At 44.0% G+C, this 18,190-nt stretch overlaps 1 protein-coding gene across 2 annotated transcripts in view; it reads right to left on the reverse strand.

Annotated features, from left to right (window-relative positions):
- Positions 1 to 932: 932 nt before the first annotated feature.
- Prkce (protein kinase C epsilon) overlaps positions 933 to 18,190 on the reverse strand; it is a 492,097-nt gene continuing 474,839 nt past the window's right edge. Inside the window, exon 15 of one of the 2 annotated variants that reach the window (XM_015479707.2) lies at positions 933 to 1,483. In XM_015479707.2, coding sequence (XP_015335193.2) covers positions 1,337 to 1,483 — 147 coding nt within the window. In that variant the 3' untranslated portion in view covers positions 933 to 1,336. The remainder of the gene's footprint in view (positions 1,484 to 18,190) is intronic. The other variant, XM_048804447.1, reaches the window with a different exon arrangement.

An 18,190-nucleotide genomic window follows, 5' to 3' on the forward strand; every position in this document is an offset into this window, starting at 1 on the left:
ACAGAGAACCCTCGGAAATCAAAGAATGTAACACTGTTAGCATATCTACAGGAGGTAACATCAAGTCCACTGAAGTGTCTACATGAGTTGCCATCACATGTCACTCAGAAGTAAAATTCCCGGTACATATCTTGCCACATTGTCAGTTTTCAAAAAAGCTGCTCTTCCATCTCCTGCCACCCTCTGCCTAATCCACATTGAGCCTTGTTCCACTTGTTCCAAAAGCAGATATTTCATGTTTAACTTTACATGTTTAATGTTTAAAAACCACAACACAGTAGTACTACCATTTTGTAAAAGTGTGCCAAAATAACACACGGCTGCAGAAAATAAATAGCATTAATGCTGAGAACTTAGGATGAACCTGGAGAGAGAATGTGGGAGCTGAGTTTCACGAGAACCCCAGGGTCTTGGTCATCACTGTGGTGGCCTTTGTGTTCAGGTAGAATTGCAGTGATGAGGAATGTCACTTTGCTTCCTTTTCTCTCCACTCACAGAGCTCCCATGTGTCACTAAAGCATCAACAGCACAAACTTTGGACGACTGAATTCTCATTGTACAATAGCCCTTTAATGTCTACCTGAATTCACACTGGAAATTCTATCTTTTGGCCAATTAGAAAGTAAATTGGATAATATAATTTCAAATGTTAATGGAGTTCAAAAATCAAAATTATGTTTTCTACAAAGTTTTCTTCCATGAGATACAAACTTACATGACTTTGGCATGCTCAAAAGACCAAAGCAAGCAAAAAATGGTCCATTTTGGAGCAAACCAATACAGCTTGCCAGCCTGGGCATCCCCTGGGCTCCCTCCATATGAGATGCCTTGAGGGCATCTGCCCTCATGTGGAAGAAGCACCAGTCTCTTTTCCTGGGCAGAAGGGCAGGGATGTCAAGCCAGGGCACAGGAGGGACGAGAAGCAAGAGGTGTCAGGATTCTACATCCAATGGCAGAGCCAGAGTCTTCTTGTTTGATTTTTTTTTTTCCTTTGTGGTAAAAGAACTGAAGTTGCTTCACCGCCAGGAGCCCCTAAGGAGTGGAACCAGGCTTGCTGACAATCTGAACATGGCAGCTTATACAGCTAATTGCCGACCCAACTGGAGTCTGCGTTCCTGGTGAGGCAAGAACCAAGAATGTCTTCTGGTCACCAGGACGAGGTGGGGGGATGGGGTAGGAGGTGGCCTGGGGTATGGGGATGCAATAAATAGAGAGTGGACATGGGACTGGGGCTCCAGGGAGGAGAAACAGTTCGAGATCTTCTGAGCCTCTGCACACAGGGTCTTCTCAGCGCTCCTTACAGCATCAGCAAACTTCACGTGTATGCGGAGGCTTCTCAAGGCATAAGGTCTTCACCGAAGTAGGAAAAGCCTTTGAATTCCTCCTGGTTGATCTGCTTCACTATTGCTTCATCCACAAGTGTGAGCACCGGCTCTTCCCGAGTAAAATCTTGGTCAAAGTTATTGACATCTCTTTTGGTTTTCTGTGAGAAGAAAAGAGAAAACACTTGAGTGGAGGTTGACCTTCCTCCCAAGGGCCCCCCATGGGGAGTGGGCATTGAGGCGGCCAGCTTCTCACCAAAGCAGGCCTCTAGCTACTGGGAGCAGACACAGGACTGTTCCAATGAGGTAACGATGGATGGCCCCAGGACCGGGAGGTGACAGAGGAGGACAGGAAGAATGAATCAAGGTGAGAAGGAAGAAGGGGTGTGTGGGTGTGATGGAAAAGCAGGGAAGTGGGATTCCCACAGGCTGTGTGTGTGTGTGTGTGTGTGTGTGTGTCTGGGTAGAGTGAGATGCAAAGCTTCCATCTCATACCCACTTGTCCCTCTGCCATAAGTCTTGGGCTCCATCAAGGCCTTCCTTGCTGTGGACCATGGTAACAAACTTGAATCCACCTCCCACAAAGTCTTTAGAGTTCTCTTTTCCATAGAGGCAGACCCCATAACCCTGCCATGTCTGCTCCATATGGTATCCTGTCTATCAATAGGATGGGCTGGGGGAAGGATTGTCTTCTGGGAAGCCCACATCGATCCGCATCTGTTCTCACCGTGACTTCATATTTAATGTTCCTGTGTTTTGGCCACTACTACACTCAATACCCTGACCTGCCATGTTGATGCTTTTATCTAGACTGTAAACTCCTTGAAGGAGGCACCTGGTCTTATCCAACCTTGGTTTCCCAGCAGTTCCCCTGCAATAAGTATCTATTGAATGAAGTGAGCAAATCTCCTGCTCATTTCCCAGCTCAGAAGGACCCATACCCAGTGGAGGTGTCAGTTCCCAAAGGACGACTGTGTGTCCTATGGTTTGGGGATTGTATACCAATCAATCAACCCACAAATGAATTCTGCTTTTTGTTTGTTTGGAAAAAAATCAGCAAATAGAAATAATACACATTACTTTGGTTAAAAAAACATCCGTGAAGAAATCAGGGCTTGGGCTAAGATGCGAAGATTTGGGCTACAATTGGGTTGGTAGAGATGGGAGGGAGGTACCTTGGCAGAGAGAAAGATGGGACAAAGACAGGGGGAAAGAACACAAAAGATGTATACATAGGACAGAAGGTTTGCCAAGCTGCCTGGGGCAGAGTCCAGCACAAGGATGGTGGGAGCTAAGGCTAGAGTCTGCAGAGGCCTCAATACCAGATCCCTCCTCACTCAGTACCTAGCATAACACTGAAATGACTGAAGGTACTTTTCTGGGTGCTGATTAATGGTTACTACCTAGGATTAGCAACCTGAATGATGGAATACATTTTATGGAAAGATTAACATGATTATTTGTAGGAAAAATAATGTTCACATATGCTACGCTCTGTGGAGACAGGTGACCTAAAAGCTGTTAATAAGAAATCCACGAAGAAAAAGTGGTTTGGAGACAAAGCTATATTTTAGACCCCACTCTTAGAGATTGGCCATGCACCCGGGCAAATTAAAACCTCTAAGTCTACAGTAAAGAAATCTGGTCCACTCTGTTTACACTGACCTTCCTCAAACCTGACATAAAACTCTTTTTCCCCCTCAGAAGTTTAACACCTCTCCTGAGAGCTGAGCTCAGCAGAACATTCTGGGAAGGGCTATCTCAGGGTTTATAGAGCATCTTCACATTCATTCATTCATTTGGTTCATGGAACAGGCAGGTATTGTGATGCTGATCTTATATCTGAGGAAAATATCTCGAAAACTTGTGGTGGCTTAGCCAGTCCCTGACTATGAAAGAGCAAATCCAGGTCTTAGCATGATGCCTCCCATAGGGTAGAAGGCCAGGAAATCTGGACCCTGGAGAAATGTGAAGACATAGTAAGGGTCAAGCTCATCCAGGATACATATAAGAAGAGCTTCCAAGTGGAAATAAAGGCAGAAAAGCTTGCTCTAGGCAAACATGGTGGGTGAGCTGTGGATGGGGGAGAGATTGGATAACATGGGCCGAATGAGCTGGGCAAGGGGATTATCTTCAAATGGCCCCAGATTAAGATCAGAGTCTTGGCCTGCTTGGAGCAGGGATGAACTCATCCTTCCTATCTTTCAGCACTATCAGTCTTGCTTGGTGTCTTCTCACTCGGCTCAGAGCTACATAGTTCAAGTCTCAGAGATCTTGAAAGGACAGAGGAGAAACACAGAAAACTCAAGAGATTTCCAGAAACAGGATTTGCAGCTGCAGGACATCCCAGCTGCCCCTCGAGATGGGAAAGCTCAGGAGTGGCTTAGTCACCTCTGCCAGGAGGGCTGGCCCAAGGCAGGAGGACTATCTGTTCTTCCCCAGGGAGTACTGGAGCCAGAGGAAAGGGGAGGCCTTGTGTGGAGGGGGACTTCAGAGAGAAACAACAAAGCCCATCCCCATGGTGACGCATGCTGGCTGTGGGAGGGTGGCGCCTGGGGAGAGGGTGTGGAAGGCCTCTTCTGAAGATCTCTATCAGAGGCAGGGATTAGCTAAAAGATCTGGGAGGGTAAGAGTAGGACAGGCCACTGTGTTGGCTGCAGTTAGTCCAGAGGGAATAGTGGGGAGGGGAGGTGGTAAGAATAACATGGGAGGCACCAGGCATCACCCCAAAAGGCAACCCAGGGGCATCCGCACTGGGCTGGAGTGGAATGGGATAGGAGGCGCAGTGGTAGGTGAAGTACAGTCAGACAGGCAGGAGGAAAAGTCCGAGTGTAACATCACTCAGGATGGGCCATGAATGCCAGGTCTTTGGTATTATTCTCAGGGGCAGAAGTGCCCCTTCCCTGGAGTACCTTCTCAACCAACCACTAATGAGAGGGTAGGGTGTGTTTAGAGAACCTCAGAAAGCCCATGCCAGAAACTCTCTAGCGCGGCTCTCCCTGTTTACTTAATTATGCTCATTGATCAGTCATTAATATCCATTAATTAATCTTAGAAGCTGGTTTTCTTTTCTGAGGTCAACAGGGCACAGTGATGGAGCTAGATTTTAGAAGATGTCCAAATTTCACAATTCATTGTCTACCACCAGTGAGCCAGGCTCAGTAAATACAGCTCGGGATGTCATTCCCAGCGGACCTCTAGCTCAATGATGGGCTAGTATGGACAGCTGCTAGGCTCAGCTCCAGCTTTCTCAGGAGCCCCGGAATCATCTGTGGCATTCAAGAAAGTACGACTCTCGACAGGACTTCCACAGACCTGGCTCACCCACGCGCTTGCACAACTTGGCCCCGTTCTATTTTTCTTGGAGATATTTTAGATGCATGTCAGTTACCCATTTCCAATTCAAATAGCCAACATTCCCACTGTGTGCAATTCCTGACTATTCATATTGGAGACTTGGGAATTTCCCCAAGCAGACCCTGTCACCTATTACTGGCAGCAGAGCATCCTCAAATTTGGAAAGAACTGAGATGATATCCTTTACTCAATTTTACTCACTGAATTCATCCTTTCAAATGCTGCTGCTCTTCTCACAAAGCAGATAAAAACTCGATGCCAAGGTTCCAAAGGGCAAGCTCTCAGAGACACTGTGTATCCTGATCCCTGACCATCCCCCACGCCTCCCCTACTGCCTAAATGCCAGCCTCTTATCCGGTACCTCACAGCCAAAGAGATGACACTGGACACATGGAACAACATTCTGACTTGGCAGCCCTTCCTCCTCCATGAGGATTTTCCCATAACCTCTCGGCCACACTTAGGGAAGGCTACACGGAGGAGGAGAAAGATCCCTGTCCTGGTATATGACACTGAAGTCATGCTCTGTGAGCCTTGGTCTTTTCATCTGTAAAAAGGGGGTGGTGACAGATGCCCTGTAGTTGCCTCAAAGACTAAATAAGAAGCCAGATGTTAGGAGATCAGACCCTGACAGAATGGGTACCCCATCACTGTGAAGCCCTTCCCTGCTCTGTATCTCAGTGCCTGTGTGCTGTGAGCATAAAAGACACACCGCTTGGTCATGCTACCCAGCCAGTCCACATGATGTGCGCATCAATGAGCTCTTGAAGTTAGGAGCCCAGCTTGTATTTCTCTGTATACCTCCAGATCCTGAGCTAGTGTTGCGCTGGGCCTGTCTGGATGTCCCAGTGCTTCCTCTGCTAATCGGGCTTCTTCTATCGCACCACACTGCTCTTGGGACAAAGACCCAGTTTCCTATACTCACCCACTCCTGAGGCCTCCCAGGTCTCATCCTTGCCCACTTCTCTGGATCCATCTCCCTGGCACTGCTGAACCACAGGTGCTCCCTGTCATGGGTCTCTTCCTGCCTCAGGCCTTTACATAGCCAACCCTCTGCCCAGGGCACCCTCTGCTGCACCCCATGCCTCCTGCCCTGTGTCCACTCATGTTTCCCCCAGTGGTGTGGCTGCCCTGCCTTCAAAAAGTCCTCTTGTCCCTCTGAGAGTAGTTTGATCCAAGCCTCCTAGGGGGCACTACCACCTCCTCTGAACTCATATCACAGCACTTCACGCACCGAAGCCCTCTTTTCAACTCATTTGTGAGCTCCATGCAGCCACGGACTGGCTCCAGCTCACCATTCCACCCCCAGCCTAGCCCAGGGCTTGGCATGTCCTGACAACCCAGAGAACTGCTGGAAGAAATGGATGGATGCACCTCTCTAGCTGCTGTTCTATCTGGAGACCGCAAAGTGACCTGTGTTCAAGGCCATTGGCTGTTGTCCTGTCCGAGTGGTTTATCATTTGGTGAAATGCAGTAGGAGCGAGGAGGAGGCTGAGATCTAATTGATGAAGGGTCTGGAGAGAGACAGCCCAGACCAGCACTAAGCCCCACGGGGCCTACAGAACAGGAGGCTTAGCCTAATTCATGGGCTCTCTTTTCCCAGTGCGTTGGGTTCCCTAATTTCTAGTAAAGATAGAAACCATTTCAACCAGGGTTTGGGAAAATTCCATCAAGATGAATGTGTCTAGGGACTTAGTGGGTGTGTCTCTGACCCTTGTGGTTGGTGCTGGGGGAAAACGACTTTCCTATTCCTTTTGGCATCCCTTCAGAAATCAGGTCTTGGACAGGAGAGATCCGACGTGACACCAAGGAAGGGCACATTTTGGTGTCAGCAGTGGGGGATGGGTAGAACATATGGAAGCATTTTCAAATTCCCTCAGATCCTCCCGAGAGAGAGCACATCTAAGAGGCAAAGCTCTGTGGCTGCCTCACAAGCCAGGCCTGGAGGCTCTTCCAGGATTGTGGCATTCGGACCTCGGCACCGAGATGAGCCGGTGGCTGAAGGTTTACTTCCTGTCCGACTGGTGAAATTCTCACAGCTCTCACACACTGGAGCCGTAAACACAAGCTCTTGGAGGAGCCAGTGACTTCTGCTTCTGTTTCTATCTGATTACCAGGAGATCAACAGATGGCTTTGTTTAAAGGGTTCAGAAAACTCCCTGATCTTACAGGGAGGAAGATTATGGCACTGCCTTTCACCTGACCACCTTGCTGGTCCCTGGTCTCTGCATCTCCTCTGCTTGGTGTGAGTGACAGCTAACGCCTAGGTAGCCAGGGTCCGCTGCCCCAGGGGTGAGCCAGAAGTCACGACGCATGCTGCCTCTACCTTTTCCGTACATACCACCCTCCCTCTGGGTCCTTCTTAAGACTTCCTGACATTTGGCATCATCCCACTTCACCCTCCTAGAAGCTCCCCCAGCTCCACCTGGACCCTGCACTGGACTTCATCTAATATCTCATGTGTGCCTTATGCCCTTTACTGCAAAGCAGGGTATACAGCAGACATTTAAAGATCATTGGCTTGAAATTATTTTCCTTCATCCATCAAATCCCTCTTAACTTTGAAATGTTGATATTCTTATCTAAGCTTCACTTTAAAAATATATTATTCTAAAAGAGAAAGCAAGAATTGAAGTCATTAGGATGCTTATGCAACATCAATTAGCTGGATCTTCATGTACGTACAGATGTTCATCATAACCCACATTCTAATCAACAGAGTCTACGTGAATATGTATATACATGCATGCTGAAGTGTGAAGTTAAATGGAACAAGGATGGAGCTACCACATAGTCCCTTGCCTGGCAAAAAGGGGGCTTGAAGCAGAATTTCAAGTTCACTTTCAAGTTAAAAATGTATTTAAACAATCCTTTTTCCCCTTCCTCCTATTTTTGTTTTTTTTTGGTGGGGGTTTGGGGGAGGAGAAATGGGGACTGAACTCAGGGGCACTCAACCATTGAACCACATCCCCAGCCTTATTTTGTATTTTATTTAGAGACAGAGTCTCACTGAGTTGCTTTGTGCCTCATTTTTGTTGAGGCTGGCTTTGAACTCACAATCCTCCTGCCTCAGCCTCCTGAGCTGCTGGCATTACAGAAGTGTGCCTCCATGCCTGGACCTTCTCCCTCTTTATACTTTCTTTTGCCTAAAATTATTTATACTTTTGGATTTTTTTTTATAGAAAACAGGGCAAAATATACAGACAGTTCACCTGGCACAGGCTTGCCCAAGGGGCTTTTTGTAGCACCCAACTTGCCACGATGCCTCGGTGATGCCCTCTTGCTTTTTCATCCATCTTGTTCTTACCAGGTAGTGACCAGAGCTGATACTCAGTTCCTGACTCCGTGGTTTGCACAATGCCAGCTGCAGTGGCATTACCTTCTACTTGGCAGAAACCCTTCAATAGATGCTTAATGGTATCCATGTTTTTTTTATCAGTTTGTAAGCAGCTGTGATAAAACATTTATGCCATCTTAGTTGTAATTAATCCATTTAACCCTGTTACAGTTGCACTGTGTTTCCGCAAAACAGACAGGGAGGTCCTAACCCCAAGAACCTTAGAATGCAACCTAATTTGGAAATAGGGTTGCAGATGTCATTGAATTAAGATAAAGTCATAAGGTGGGCTCTGACCCAATGACTGGTGTCCCTATAAGAAGGGAACCTGGACTCTGAGACAGACACACACAGAAGGAAGATCACGTGAGGAGACACAGGGAGAGCATCTGGTGAAGACTGGAGTTCAGTGGCCACAAGACAAGGAATGTCCGGGGCTACCAGAAGCCAGGAGAGGCAAGGGGGATCCTTCCCCTGCAAGTTTCAGAGGGGGCATGGTCTTGCCAATACCTTGATCTCAGACTTTCTGCCTCCAGAACTGTGATACAATAAATTTCTGTTATTTTAAGCCACCAAGGTTTGTAGTTCTTGGTTACTGGAGACCTAGGAAACTAATAGAACCCTATCTTATTTTTCTGGAATTGACTTTTTGAATCCAGATGTAATCTTGTACACTAAGCCTTGATTTCTTTGGGATATATTTCTAGCTTGTTAAAAAATCACCATAAATTGTCATTCTGTAACTTATTCTGAATCACAGTTGATTTACTAGGAAGGAAGCAAGACAAAATCATCCAACTGTATGAGCGTTACCAGAGCATACAGGTAAAGCTCAGGTAAACTCCAAACTACTATGGGAATGTCATTTTCCATCTTACCTGCTATGTCCTTCAGCTTTTTGTCATCTTCAAATTTGATTGGCATGCCTCCAATATCTTTATAAAGACACTTATAAAAATGGTGTTGACGACAGGATTGACCTGGCCTCTGCAAACAACCTCCCTGAAGTCGTTACCATGGTCCTGTGGAGTCTACTGAGAATCAACCGGCCATGGTAATGGTTTTCATTTTGTTCATGAAGACGATATCAGGGACTCTTTCCATTTTTTGGATGCAATAAAGATACAAATTTCTATAGCAGTTCTCTGCAAGTTGTCATGTTAATTACTTCAAGTGACTGCCATTTTTCCTACATATCCACAAACTGATTCTCATAAAAACCTCTAGATACTTGCTTTACTAACATCCATGTCAAAGTATCCCAAATCCATATTTTCCCTATTTTTTTTTAATGCTGGAAGACCATTTTCTTGTCTCCTAACACTTGGTTTCACTGCTCTATTCCATCATATTCAAATTACCAAATACTTAGCAGGCATAGCAGATCCTCCAATAACCTGAGCCTAGAGTAGCACCCTACATTCACCTGGGGGACCTTTAAATAATGATGATGTTGGTCCATCCCTAGAGAGTCTATGTAATTAACTGCTGCTTTGGGATCTGGTCTGGGTTTGGGCTATTAGGGTTCCCCAGTGAGTTTTAGTCCATGTAATTAATTAATTCATCTCTCTTGGGCTTCAGTTTTCTTTTAGTGCTTTTTTTTTTCCCTCCCTGATCTTTGTACTGAAGACATTTCTCTTGGGGGCGGATATTAGAGGCAAAAAGCAACAGCCTTGCTCTGGGCCATGGTTTAATACAGTGGTTCTTGATTCTGGCTGGGCATCAAAAACAATCAGAGCTTACAGACACCCAGATACCCTGAACTGGAATCTCCAGGGGGTGGGGCCCAGGCCTCTGCATTTTTTGAAAGCTCTGTAATTCTGATGTGTATCCTGGTCTATGTAGAGGAGGAGTGGATTTCTCTCTTCTTTTTCTTATCAGCTTCAAAAAGCCTTTTTGATGTCGAAAAGCCTGGTTAGGAGCCTAACGTGTTCTGGATTTAGCCTCCTTTCAAGTTCACACTATACACTGGAACTCCTTCTTAGTTTCATCCCTTCTTTCCTTATTTTATGTTGGTCTTTATAAAATTGGGACGTTGAGAGCTCACTGGGAAAATCACAATTTCTTTAAGTGCCCCCCTCCGGGAGGTAGTACAGCTAGTGGTCTAACCTACATACTGGCAGCCCCACCACCTAGATTCTATCCTGATTCTTCAGTTACTAATCTCTCTGGCCGTGGGCAAAGTATGTAGTTTTTCTGGGGATATTAGTAGTCCTCCCCATACATTTGTTAAAAGGATTAAATGAAATACTATATTCAAGTGGTAAGAGCAGTATATAGCATAAATATACATTAGTAGCATTCCTTGTTGCTCAGTATAGATCACAACCACAGGTTGAGAACAAATAGCATTGTCTTTGGCTGATCCCCAGAAGAAGTTTCCACTTGGTCTTAGTTCATAAGATAATCTTCGTCTCACCTGGACAACACGTGTGCTTTCATCTCCGGTGTCCTTTAAATCTATAACCAACCAGTCTTAGCCTTTACTCAAAGCAGACAGCCAATGTGTGACCATCCAAAAGCACGTTTCTTTCTTGCCTTGGTTTTATCTTTCTTTCCTTTCACTCAGATAACATTCATAGTATCTACTTTGTACACTCTGGTATCCCAGTGGGACATCTTTTTAAAATTTTTTTTTGTCATTTGTAAGTTTTATTTATTAAAATATCAATCATAAATTATTTTCATTCCACTTAGTTTAGAACATATTAATATAAGTTGTTCCTAATATATTTCCTCTATTTCTTGGGATTGGTACTTTTGATACCTTATTTAACAGAAAGATACTTTCTTTTTTTTTCTTAAATTTTCAATATTTATTCTATTATGAATATTGTAAACAATTGGTTAAGATTTATTTTCTTTCGGATTGGTAACTATTTTTGTCACACCATTTTATTTTATTTTTTTCTTTTTTTTTATTAGTTGTTCAAAACATTAGAAAGTTCTTGACATATCATATTTCATACATTTGATTCAAGCGGATTATGAACTCCCATTTTTACCCTATATACATAATGCAGGTTCACATCGGTTGCACATCCACTTTTTTACCTACTGCCATACTAGTGCATATTGTATTCTGCTGCCTTTCCTAACCTCTACTATCCCCCCTTCCCTCCCCTTCCCTCCCCTCCCATCCCCTCCCTTCCCGTCTTTTCTCCCTACCCCATCATTTTGGTCTTAATTTGAATTGCTATCATGATCAGAAAAAAAAGATCACATTTAATATACTTATTAGTCACTTTTATTTATTTATTTATCTATTTAGGAGAAATGTGTATACAGGTTCCATGATTATTTTTAAGGTTTTTTTTTTTTTTTTGCCTCTATGTTGTATGAGTTCCTCATACATTTGTGACATTGACTGCTTATCTCACAAATGGCTTGCAAATATTTGTACCAATCCAAAAGAAATCAAGAAAACAATCCCATTTACAATGGCATCAAAGAATCATACAATACTTTTATACACTCCTTTTTTTCATTTTTCATTATCTTTATTTATTTTTCAGTTTTAAATAATTAATAATCAAGAATGGAAAATAAATTTCAATTTTAAAATTTTTCAAAATCTATAACATGTTTCACGTATAAACTAAACTTTTTACTTGTCGACAATCGTATCACACCTTGCTGTTCATTCTGGTTCATTATTTTCTTAATTTCAAGCACAAATAAACACCCCAAACATCACATAGAATGACAAAATTCAAGAAACTCCAATTCTCTTTCTTTGACTTTTACAATTTCTATAGTAATAGTCTATATCACAGCATATGAGTATAGACGTTGTCAAACTGGTATAAACGTTTGTTAATATTTTAAAATTCTTTAGTTAAGATTATATTATGAAGCAACACTGAACACAATTGTATGATACTGGCATAAAAAGAGACATGGGAGCAAATGGAATAGAACACATCCAAGAAACAAACCACAAGCATGTATGGTCAACTAATTTTCACCTTTTTGAAGAGGTGAAGGATAAGCTCTTTGCTAAATGGTGCCAGGAAAACTAGATATCCACATGTAAAAAAGTGAAACTAGAGCCTTATCTAGTAACATACACAAAGAAATCAATTCAGGATGCAATGACTTAACTCGTTGTATCCCATTGTCCCATTTATGGAACCCCTAAAAATTTTGAATTGGGCAACAATTATACCACTTATGGTAACTTTGAAAAACAATATTTATTTTTCAGAGTTCTATTCTAATTCTAGAAAAGAATTAGGTAAATTATTAGTGATAGTAACCATCAATGTTGTTAATAACATCATTAATATTATTAATGATAATAAATTGCATAATAAGCACTAGATTACATTTTCCAACCTATTTTAATGCACCTGTGTCAATTTCATTGTGATTTTCATAGAATTGAAAACTTGGGAATTTATGGGTTAAACATAAATCTGAAACCATACAACTCCTAGGCAGAATGTTCTTGGATATTGTCATTGGCAAAGAATTTTTTTTTGATATCTCACCAAAAGCACAGACAACTAAAGCAAAAATAAATTTGAGGGACTATACAAACTAAAAAGCTTCTCCTCAGCAAAAAACAAAATCAAAACCAAAACACCAAATCATCTGAAGCAATATTTCTAAAGCACAAACCTTACAAAATTTATCTTGACAGTCTCACAGAGAAAACATTTCCAAATTTTTATGATTCCATCTTATCAATAATATCTTTTACAGATCAGGCCTTTGGTGTTGCATCTATGGCCATTACCACATTTAAAATCATCTAGGGGGCTGGGAATGTGGCTCAAGCGGTAGCACGCTCGCCTGGCATACGTGCGGCCCGGTTCGATCCTCAGCCCCACATGCAAACAAAGATGTTGTGTCCGCCGAGAACTAAAAAATAAATATTAAAAAAATTCTCTCTCTCTCTCTCTCTCTCTCTCTCTCTCTCCCACTCTCTCTTTAAAAAAAAAAAAAAAAAAAAAAAAAATCATCTAGGTTTCCTCCCATNATGCCACATTTTTTTTTTTTATCCATTCATCTATTGTAGGGCATCTAGGTTGGTTCCACAGTCTAGCTATTGTGAATTGTGCTGCTATGAACATTGTTGTAGCTGTGTCCCTATAGCACGCTCTTTTAAGGTCTTTAGGAAATAGTCCAAGAAGGGGAATAGCTGGGTAAAATGGTGGTTCCATTCCCAGTTTTCCAAGGAAAGAAAGATACTTTCTAATAGATGAAATTGAGAGGTATTATAGAAGAGTCATGGAAACCATGAATAAAGCAACAGAGGTAAATCTCTATTATCACCATGATTTTTTGAGCAATGAGAAGCACACAAAAATCACTGCAGGGGTGGGGATGTGGTTCATGCCTAGCATGCCCAACACCCTGGATTCAATCCCCAGAAGCACATACACACACAAAAAAAAAAAGTCACTGCAAATAAATGCAATAAATTGATAATCAATATCACCATCAAATTCTAGGGTACCTTGTGTATCTCCTTAAAGTCTTCTAACTATATTATATGAACCCAAATGCTCAAAATTGACTAATAATGAAACATTTTTGAGGTGCTGTACCAGGTTTACTGGTAACAGGATACAGGATAGCACAATAAGTTTACTGAACAAATGATCAGTGCCCATCAATTTCAATATACCAAATCAGAAAAAGAAGGCATGAGCATTTAGCTACAGGACAGCTTAAATCACTTCTGTTGCCAAGACTTGGAGTCCTGACAGGTACCTCACGGTTCAGGGCAGAGCTAAGAAACATCGTGTTGGTTAAAAGGTAGTAGAGTATCACTTAAGATGCTTTTATTTATTTCTAGAATATTTGTTCATGCCATGTTGTTCTTTGTTGCTCTATAAACAAACAAAAATGGATCTCATTACTAGCCATTAGTCTATGGTGGGCCATCTTTAAACTCTCTGGAATAAGAAGATAAGAAAGGTAAGTAAAACAAAAAGGAAGAATGGAAGACAGAATTACTTTTGAGTGCTGCTGGCTACAACACTGTCTTCCGTCTCTAACGAGTTGGGTGTGTGCGTGTCTGCGTGTGACACAGGGTCACACAGTGCTGGGCAGTTGGGAGGAGCTGTGAAAACAATAAGTCGTGAGATGCATGCCTCACCAGGTGACACTGCCTGTCAGGGACACAGATGCCACTGGCTCTTGGATCTTTTGTGACTTTTCTTGTTAAGTCTCCTGATTTTCAAATATTGCCAACTCAGTTCTTCAAAAATCGTTCTATCTGCATAGGCCACACAAGCCTCTAGAATGTGACTTTTGTTTTTGTAAAGTTACTTCTACCTTTTAGGGAGGAAGAAAATGAAGATCCATTTGTTTCTTAAGCATAAATGATTGGCTTCAAGGAAGTTAAAAATGAGAAGCCACTCAGCTCCTGGCCATTCCCTGGTCCAAAGAAGAAGGTTGTGGTGACTGATATGCAGAGGGGGCCACAGAAGCCTCAGACAGGGGCTTCACATGTGCTTCCTACAGCCTGGCTGGTTCCTCTCTAAAACACTCCGGAGGGAAAGTGGCTTCACTCCTCTGGGGGCCAAACTACACTCCCTAGTCTAGTTTTCTAAATGGACCAAATTCCTGCAGACCACCAGGCATTCTGAACAACTATGACTCAATTCAGTCAGGTCAACTGCTGGCTGGAATTTGACCATTTCCCCTCTCTTCCTCCCCTGGTATTGTTTGTTAAACTATAAATAAATAAGTATGTGTATATGTATATTCACACATTCCATTTAGAATTACCTTGGAAAAAGAAAGAACCAACCTGATTTCCAATTATTAGCCAACACCTACTCTCTCCCTTATGCCCTGCAGAGATTACGAGGATCAGAGGACTTTGGCCAGCTGTGCAATTTGTCCATGAATTAGCTGGGCTCCATAGACACCACCCTCAGGGACCTCTTCTCTGCGGGAAGGCAGGTTGCTACTAAACATCAAATACTTGTTTGAAGCTTTTTAAACAAAACTGCAAAACTGCAGAACAACTCCCTGAAGAGTTGGCTGGGTGACTGTGCTGCCTAAAAAAAGAGGTTGTGGAGGCGGGGGGTGGGGGGTGCGGGGGAGCTGGGGACACAACACACAGCTCCCTGGTGACCTCTGTGTTCACAGAAGTCGGCACAGGCACCTCACCTGTCATAGATCAAGTGAGGAGCTTTCCAAGGTGATTTCCAAAGCAGCCTCTACCATTACGTTCTATGGCTCAAACATTATAAGCAAAAGTGAACAAATTAAAGCAAGTCTTCTTAAGCTGGGCTCTGCCACCCCTCACCCGCACACTGACCCAAGCAAGGTTTGGTAAATTTTTCTGTGAAAGGCCAGATAGTAAATATTTTGGGCTCTGTGAGCCATCTGGTCTCTGTCACAACCACTTACCTCTGCCCTTGTATCCCAAAAGCAACATGGACAATATGTACGTGAAGAGCCCTGGCTGGATCCCTTTATGGATGCTGACATTAGAAATTCATATTTCATGTGTCATAAAACCTTCTTCTTTGGTCATTAAAATTAATGGTAGGCTGCACAAACACAAATAGTGGCTGAATTTGGCTGCAGTGTGCCACCCCCTGCCCTAGAAGAGGGTCTTTGGGGGCTTCCATGTGCATCGTACAATACTGTAGAGCCGTATTGTATATGTGAACACACTTGCGTGTTCCTGGTGAGAGTTTATCAGATTCTGGAATGAGGTGGTGACCCCACAGCTAAGTTAAGAACCACTGATTTAAACATTTCCCCCTATAAAAAGCCTGACTTGCTTTGATACAACTCTCCAAGGAATCCACATAGAAGAGGAAGCCCTGAGAAGCTTTTCCAGGACTTGAAAAGTCCTCTTTTGCTTAAGGGTCCTTAGATAACAGAGGTCCCCAGCACGGTATCCCCTCTGGCCTTGGCAATTAGATGGTATCCTGGGGGAAGGCTCAAATGTCTCGAATGAAAATGTCTAGAGAAAGTCCCCAGATGCAGATGTGTATCTCAGGCTCTTCCCAGAGGAATCTTTCAAGAGCCAGAGAAGCCAACTGTCTGAAGGCATTAGCTCCAGGCTCATCTTTTCCCCATTCTTCCTAGGGAATGAGGCCTTTTGGTCGTTCCAAAGGGAAAGATGTATCCCTGCTGCCTCTAACCTTCTTGGCCCACCACTATCCCAGGCTTGCCCAGGTCCACACATAGGCACACTTTGACTTGGATCACTTGACTCTAAAATTTGGTAATAAAAGATAAAGGCGTAAATTCCAGCTAAAAGTCATTTGGGGTCACACAATGATGGATGAGTCCACACTGAGCGTATAAGGCACACTGGGGCTACTCAGTCTGGAATTCACAAATGGCCTAGAGGGATCTCTATGTGCCCTCTGAGTCTTGGCTCCCTGTTGAGGCAAGTTGCACCTGGGGATGAGGCAGGTATGTGGCAGTTTGTCACCAGCAGTACCATGCCCAGCCCAGCCCACTCCAACCTTGCATGCTCCCTTCTAGTTGGATGGGCCCTTCAGTCTCTGGGCCCCAGCAGAGAGCACCATGCTTTCCCTCTGCAGTTGAGCCCACTGCACTTCCAAGGACAGAAGTGAGAACAGGGTAGGGTTCATTCCCTCTCCAGTGCTGCACATGAGCTCTGAGACCTGCTACAGAAAACAGGAGTTTGGTGCTAACTTGTGGGAAAGGAGATGCCCTTTCCTGGGGAAACATCCCCAAAGAGGGCTGGACCTTCCTCCCTGTCCCATACTTCTCTTTCCTGGTACTTAATGAAACTGAGGCCAAATGATGGCCCAGCCAGGAACTGGCTTCTCTTCCAGACTGGAGAAGATGTAGGTGTCTGCCTCAGTTTCCACCCAGCACCATGCCTAGGACAGCCTCAGTCACTTTATGTGGGACAAACAGTGAAGCTTGAAGCTGAGGACCTGGCCAGGTGTTGGCACTTCCCAAAGTGCCTTATGGCCTGATTCACATAAACTTCTCCTGACTCAAGGGGAGGTGAGTGCTGCCATGTCCTTTTTTTGCAGATGAGAACCAGGTGGGAGGTAGTAAACGGCCTGCTCACGGTGTAGGGTGCAGGTCGGCCAGCAAGAGGTGAAGTCAGGGCTTGACTTCAGCTGGTTCTCACCTAGAGGCTGTCCCCAGTGTGTGCCACCCTGCCTCCCATCATGCACTGTGGGGAGGCATCAAGACAGCCACCTGCACACAGGCCCGAAGCACCATGCCTAGCATAAGCCACCAGTTCTGTGGTTTCTGCCTGTAGTGTTACTGTGTTAAAAACAAACAATTGCATCCTGCCCACATCCCTCCCAGTGCATGAAGCCATCACCCCCACTAAGCCTTTCCATCAGGGGTACATTGGAGCACAGGCCTTAGACATGTCACATTATGACCAATGGTAAGAAATATAATTTACGGATGACCTTGTGCATCTCACCTTAAAGTAAGTGGCACCTTGTGCCACCACTCGAAGAACAGATCCAGCAGACTATATTTTTACTAGTTGTGATGTATTCTGTATTCTACTTTAATATCATCTCTTCTTTTCTACTTTAGTTACCTTTTTTTTCTATTTTATTTTACCTTATCATATCTTTCATTAATTTTTTTTTTTTACCTGAGTCAGTAAACTGCTTTGACAACCCACTGTTGGGGGGAACTTCAAGTAGGGGGTCCAGGGACTGAACATGATGCAGAAAATGCTGTGTGGACACCCAGGAATAAAGAGCCTTGGGAGCAGCCAGCACCCTGCCTGCCGTGGCTTGCCCTGGGCCTGAGTGTGCTGGGCCCAGCTCTGCAGCGAGTTGGCCCCACACAGCCGGACGTGCAGCGGCAGGATCCCAGGCTGGTGAAGCTTCAGGAGGCTGTATCTCCAGCAGAAGGAAGGGGCCGGCCGACAGTGGCAAAGTGGGCCTCTCTCTGCTCCTAACCAGGGAGCTCTTTCATTTATCTACTCTTCAAAGTAGTGCCACTGTTAACAGCTGTGGGGGTTTAGTTATTCTAGGAGTATTTTTAATCCCCGAGAGACTTTCTAGTCTGTTCCTGGCAAAGGCCATGCACCTCCACTCACCAATCTCTTCCTCACCTTATATTTATGAAAATGTTCTAGATAGCAATCAGCTTTCTGGGCCTAGAATTTATGACTGTGCTTCCTGCTCTGGCTTTGAAATAGGAACTCTAAACATTCGAATGTGTTCCTCTCAAGTCA

This window comes from Marmota marmota, unplaced genomic scaffold, assembly GCF_001458135.2.
Source record: "Marmota marmota marmota unplaced genomic scaffold, marMar, whole genome shotgun sequence".
NCBI classification, from domain to species: Eukaryota; Metazoa; Chordata; class Mammalia; order Rodentia; family Sciuridae; genus Marmota; species Marmota marmota.